Here is a 6,274-nt window from a genome sequence, read left to right as displayed (position 1 = left end):
TGGCGTCCTTCTGTATATGCTGCGGTCTCTCTCCCCTATTGAGCCTGTGTGTTTTTTTTTTTAGTCTGTGAGGGCCATAACATGCGGAGTATGAGGGCATTTCGCTAAACCAGGTGCTTCTTAGTGGACCAGATCTCAATAATTCTCTAGTAGGAGTTCTGTTGAGATTTAGGAAGGAACCCGTAGCTTTGACTGCAGATGTTGAACAGATGTTTTATTGCTTTGAAGTGTGCACAGACCACAGAGATTATCTTCGTTACCTATGGTTCCAAGACAACGATTTGACAAAAAACGTGATCGAGTACAGAATGAAAGTTCATGTTTTTGGCAACAGTCCGTCACCCGCTGTTGCAATTTATTGTATGAGACGGGCTGCAGAAGAAGGTGAGCGAGAACATGGCACCGATGCAAAACATTTCGTTAAGAGACAGTTTTATGTTGATGACGGACTCACATCGGTGGCCACGCCTGAAGAGGCTGTCGAGCTTTTGAGAAGGACAAGAGACATGTTAGCCGCGTCCAACCTGAGACTCCATAAAGTGGCTTCTAACTGTAACCAAGTCATGGAAGCCTTTCCCGTAGAAGACCGGGCAAAAGAGTTAAAAGATTTAGAGCTCGGAGTAGACCCTCTCCCAGTTCAGAGAAGCTTAGGGCTCTGCTGGAATTTACAGACTGACAGTTTCACTTACCGGGTTTCAAACGAGGTAAAACCATTCACGCGCAGGGGAGTCCTGTCAACTGTAAATAGTCTGTTTGACCCTTTAGGCTTTGCTGCGCCCGTAATCATGCAGGGCAAAGCACTACTCAGGGAACTGTCATCTGAAGAAAGGGACTGGGACACACCACTTCCTCCAGAAAAGGAGAAGGTGTGGGTCGCATGGAAAAATTCATTAAAAGCTCTCGAAGACCTGCAGATCAAAAGATGTTACAATCCGGGCTCATCTAGAGAAATGAGAAGTAACGAACTCTGCATCTTCTCAGATGCTTCTACTGTAGCAATAGGAGCTGTAGCTTACCTGCGCTCTGTAGACAGCAATGGCCAATACCATGTAGGTTTTGTGCTAGGGAAGTCTAAACTCGCTCCTCGCCCTGCTCACACTGTACCGCGGCTTGAACTTTGTGCGGCCGTACTCGGAGTTGAAATGTATGAGTCGATTAAGGAAGAGTTAGACATGAAAATAGAGGATGTAAAGTTTTTCACTGATAGTCGCATCGTGTTGGGGTACATACACAACTCTTCCAAAAGATTCCACATGTACGTAGCCAATCGTGTCGCACGCATTAGACTATCCACACGACCTGACCAGTGGCACTACGTATCAACTGAGTTAAATCCAGCTGATCGTGCAACTAGATCAGTCCCAGCAGGTGAGCTTAAAAACACTGACTGGTTCAAAGGCCCAAATTTTCTGTATTCAGACAGTATCGATAAATTACACCAAGACAGTCAGTACCTACTGGTTGAACCTGAAAATGACAAAGAGATACGACCTGAAGTCAAAATATTGATTACTGCAGCGACAGAGTCACAGTTGAGTTCAGAACGTTTCAAAAGATTTTCAAGCTGGACAGTGTTATGTAGAGCAGTAGCCAGACTCATTCATGTTGCTACGTCCTTCAAACAGAACTCAAATGGACAAAGAGGATGGAAAAGTCTCAAAGAACATACAAACAGCAAAGAACTCACTCAAGCTGCAAATATTGTCATTAAGTCAGTCCAGCAGGAAGCATACAAAGAGACATTCAAAGGGATGAAAGAAGGACAGATGAACTACAAAAATGACACACTCAAAAAACTCTGTCCAGTTGTTGACAAAGAAGGACTGTTACGAGTCGGTGGACGCCTTTCCTCTGCCGATCTCACAGACAGTGAGAAGCACCCTTTGATTATACCTTCTGCCAGCCACATTGCCACGCTTCTTGTGAGACACTTCCATGAACGCTCAGCTCATCAAGGCCGGCACATTACAGAGGGAGCTGTCCGTGGTGCTGGTTTTTGGATAGTTGGAGGAAAACGTCTTGTGTCTTCTGTCATACACAACTGTGTCACATGCCGCAAGCTGCGAGGTGAACTTCAGAATCAAAAAATGGCAGATTTGCCCGCAGGCCGTGTGACTCCGGAGCCTCCATTCACCACCGTAGGTGTGGATGTGTTTGGCCCATGGTCCATTGTCACGCGTCGCACTAGAGGTGGAAGTGCTCAGAACAAAAGGTGGGCTGTCCTCTTTACGTGTATGTCAACCAGGGCTGTTCACATTGAACTGATTGAAACAATGTCCACAGATAGTTTTATAAATGCATTGAGAAGGCTTTTTGCCATTCGCGGCCCAGCAAAGCTCCTGTACTCAGACAGAGGGACTAATTTTGTTGGAGCCTGTAAGGAATTGGATTTAGGCACAGATGACAAAGCAGTAGGAAGATACCTGCAAGAGAGGGGATGCTCATGGACACTTAACCCTCCACACGCACCCCATATGGGAGGGTCGTGGGAACGGCTTATAGGGGTGTCCAAGCGTATCTTAGATGCCATGTTATTAAAGAACACTCAGACACGTCTCACCCACGAGGTCTTGAGCACATTCATGGCAGAGGTAATGGCTATCCTAAATGCGAGGCCTCTTGTCCCAATATCAACCGATCCAGACTGTCCAACAATACTCACTCCAGCGATGTTACTCACACAAAAGTCAAGCACGGTTTCTGCTCCATCTGGAAACTTCTCTTCAGGACAGTTGTTTGGGAAACAGTGGAAACGAGTTCAACAGTTAGCAGAGACATTTTGGAAAAGGTGGAAGGGAGAATATTTGTCTACCTTACAGAAACGCAGAAAATGGACTGACAGCAAGCGGAATGTCAAAGAAGGAGATGTAGTTCTGCTTAAGGACCTTCAAGTAAGCAGAAATGAGTGGCCTATGGGACTGGTGGTGAAAACTCTACCCAGCAGTGACAAAAAAGTTCGCAAAGTAGAAGTGCGAGTTGTAAAAGGAGGGACTGCGAAGGTATTTCTAAGGCCTATCTCAGAGATTGTAATTTTGCTGTCAGAGACTGAGTAAGGTGTTCAATTTCATGTGGGATGATATTAATGTTATGCAAATGTGGTTATTTGGATGTGTGTTATTTGGAGATTTATAATGATATAATGTGATTATATCAAGCGGGGAGTGTTATGCCTTTTGCTTTAAGATGTTAAGAGTTTGATGACTGATGAGTCGGATGAGTTGTGTTTAGATATGTTGTTTGAATTTGATTTTCAGAAACTGTCATCAGAGCCAGAGTGAAACGTCTCTTTATTGAGGATCTCTGTTACTTTCTTCTTTTTTTTTACCACAGAGTGGGTGTTCATTTCTGATAGAGAGGATCTTTGTTTTATACAACTGGGAAGAAAAACTTTGTGAGAGAGTAGGTTTGTTCTGTACTGTTGAACCTGGAGAAAACCAAAGTCTTTTTACCATTTGCCGATTACTGGCTTCAAGAAGACTCCATAAAGCTGATAAAAGGAAACCCGGCGTACGGAGTCTTTTTTGAAAGGTTCGCTGGCTGTATAACAGCACACAGGTACGTGTTGTGAGGACAGCACAAGTACCTTTGTGGACACATGGATGTGGGAAGCCTGAATTGGTCATTAGCAATAGTGTGTATGTTTGGCAGTTGTGTGTAATAAAAGAATACGTAGACCTAGGATATACAGTATGTAGACAATTTCAAGCACAGTACTGCAGGCTAGAAAAGTAGTGTAACAGCAATAACTATGTGCGCGTGGGTGTCTGCTGCTGTCTGTGTGTTTATCTTCAGGTTAGTGGAATAAAGGTCTTAGAGTTAACATCTGATGTTTTTTTGCCATTTAAAGCTCCTGTAAAATCACACTATATACTGCAGAAAACTAACCACTACAACAGTGAGTGAAAGAGCTGCAGTGTATCTTGAACTGTGCTAGCCTGCCATGCTTGAACAGCTGGAAGTGGATAAATTGTGACTGTTTAGTTCAGTTCTTTCTGCTAAATTAATTCTAAAACAAACAAATCTTATGTTAGAGTTGAGAGGCAATAGTCACTGCAGCAGACCTGAATAAACATTTGAATCTCTTTGCTTTAAATGAAGGTAACATTTTTAGCTGAGGTTCATGAGCAGGACCACACCTCAATCACACTCCTTCCTGTTGTGTGCCTTTATATACCAATCTGCCCTTCCCTCATGTTCATTATGGCTTTTCGTGCATGGAGCAACACACGCCATCACTCAGCCATACTGGTAGTCTGGAAGTTTTAGAAACTCTGACTTACCACAAACCACCCATCCATCAGCCGTCCATGAGGAAACATTCAGACAATCTCCAGGTCTCCTCCACGCCAATCAGTCTAATTCAAAACGAGGCCCTGGAGAAGAGGGGATTGCCCCAGAAACACCATTAACCACATCATCCATCCCAAAGAGACGACTCCAATCAGAACTCCTCTCTCCATTCTTCAGTGCAGCAGACACTCCTCATCCAGACCCGGCTACAACCAGGGAATACCAAAATGTAACTGCTCCAGCGTTAATTCTTGAAGCAGGCTATCATCCAGAGAAGCCACTGCATCCAGAAAAGAGCAGCGCACTTCTACACTCCAGACAGATGCTCTGACTTCCCTTCACACCAAATCTCCGACTCGACCGTTGCAGTTCTTCAGAAAGCAAAGAGAAAGACTTTACCTGCTACTGAGCTGAAAACAAAGGTAAACAGTACCAACTTCTGACAACATTATTTTCTCCTAGCTTCATACCCCTGTCATCCTTCTGCTTAAATTCCCAGCAAAGATGCCAGTGGCACATAATCTTCATCGGCCATGCCAACAAGTCGTCCAAGAGGCATCCAAATCAGTCATCTGAATCACCTCAACAGGCTCCTTTTGACGCAAAAGAGCAACAACTCTCCCACAACTCCCTTCAGATGGCAAGTTCCTCGCCCTGTGTCAAAGACCATGCCCAGCCAACGTATGGAGAAAACTCATTTCGCCTCTTGTATGCACTATTTCGCTCTTCCATCACCATTTAAAGCTCATGACCATAGGTTACAGTTAGAATGTCGATTGAAAGGTAAATCAAGAACTTTGTCTTCTGGCTCAGCTCCCTCCTCATCACGATAGTTCAGTACAGCCGCCTGCCTATCTCACACTCCATTATTTCGTCACCCATGAACAAGATCCCAACCAACAGTCAGCTCTTCAGTCATGCTCCTTCTGCCAGTTTGAGGGGTTTCAAGTTCAAGGCACACCGTCATTTTAAGTGCACATCTTGTTTTGACCTTCCTGCATCTCCAAAGACCACTGTTCCATTCACTCAAACAAAGCCAAACCAATCAAGTGGAGCATCCATGCCCATCATGTACTTCAAACTTGATTCACGCCTAAGCCCTTATACATCTCTAGAACACCAGATACAAATCAGAAAAATCTCAGGATTCTTTGACTTCCAACCCTTAGTTTGCCACAAAGACCAGTCAAGTCACAATTTGATCCCAATTCCTCTTCCATTTCGAGCAAATCTTGACGGCATCCGGATTCCTTGCATGTTCTCTGGCCACTCCTTTTTTGCATCTTCTAGCCGAGGGGTTCCAGACCACCTAATCAAGGCCATGGGCCTCAAGTCTATCGACTTTTCGTCTGCTCCAACCTTCAAGATGTACGTTACGCCCACTCTCCGCTGACCCAAGAGCTGCTGCTGATGTCAGACTAAGCTTTTCCCCCGCACCACATCAGCTTAATTCAGTCATCACTAATGTAATGATCCTTCACATCCAAAAACACAATCAAGCTTCAAATCAATTGTGTGGTCCTTGCTAGTGAAATATAGACACTCAGATAGTCCCCATCACAGGGCCAGTTGATGGTAAATGCAGCACTGTGGTTGCATGTCTGAGGACCTGCTGTGTGAAGTGATCCACTTACTTTGAATTTTTAAAATTTCCTTTAAGTTATGCAAACATTAGAAGTCTGTATGGACATTGTTCGCCAGTCTAGCCTTTTTTAACCCTTGCCTCAGGTTAAAATTGGTCCAGCTCTCCGTTTAAAGGGTTAGATTCTATCTGCCTATTAGTATTTTCACCTAACAGGTTTCAGCAGAATAAATTAAGCTGGAATCGAGAGACACTCGCCCAGGTTCTAACTGCCTTGCATCCGAATGTCTCACCCCTCTTATCTGATAAATGCTATCCACCAAGCAGCTTTTCTAAGTGGTAGAATTGATCTATCATACACATTCGTTATCGGTCAGCTGCTCTCATAAGGACTTGCCTGCA

General features: G+C 44.3%; 1 protein-coding gene across 1 annotated transcript; it reads left to right on the top strand.

Moving 5' to 3' along the window:
• Positions 1-226: 226 nt before the first annotated feature.
• Positions 227-3,501, top strand: LOC110959779 (uncharacterized). The gene has a single exon (XM_022206754.2). It carries the CDS (start codon positions 309-311, stop codon positions 3,051-3,053), a length of 2,745 nt encoding a protein of 914 aa, XP_022062446.2. The 5' UTR covers positions 227-308; the 3' UTR covers positions 3,054-3,501.
• The last annotated feature ends 2,773 nt before the right edge of the window (positions 3,502-6,274 follow it).

The sequence above is a fragment of the Acanthochromis polyacanthus genome, chromosome 6, assembly GCF_021347895.1.
Source record: "Acanthochromis polyacanthus isolate Apoly-LR-REF ecotype Palm Island chromosome 6, KAUST_Apoly_ChrSc, whole genome shotgun sequence".
Lineage (NCBI taxonomy): Eukaryota > Metazoa > Chordata > Actinopteri > Pomacentridae > Acanthochromis > Acanthochromis polyacanthus.
This window is presented reverse-complemented; position numbering and strand designations above follow the sequence as displayed.

Bases quoted from the DNA above. Each gene is read 5' to 3' on its own strand.
- LOC110959779 (XM_022206754.2), top strand. From the start codon at position 309: ATGAAAGTTCATGTTTTTGGCAACAGTCCGTCACCCGCTGTTGCAATT.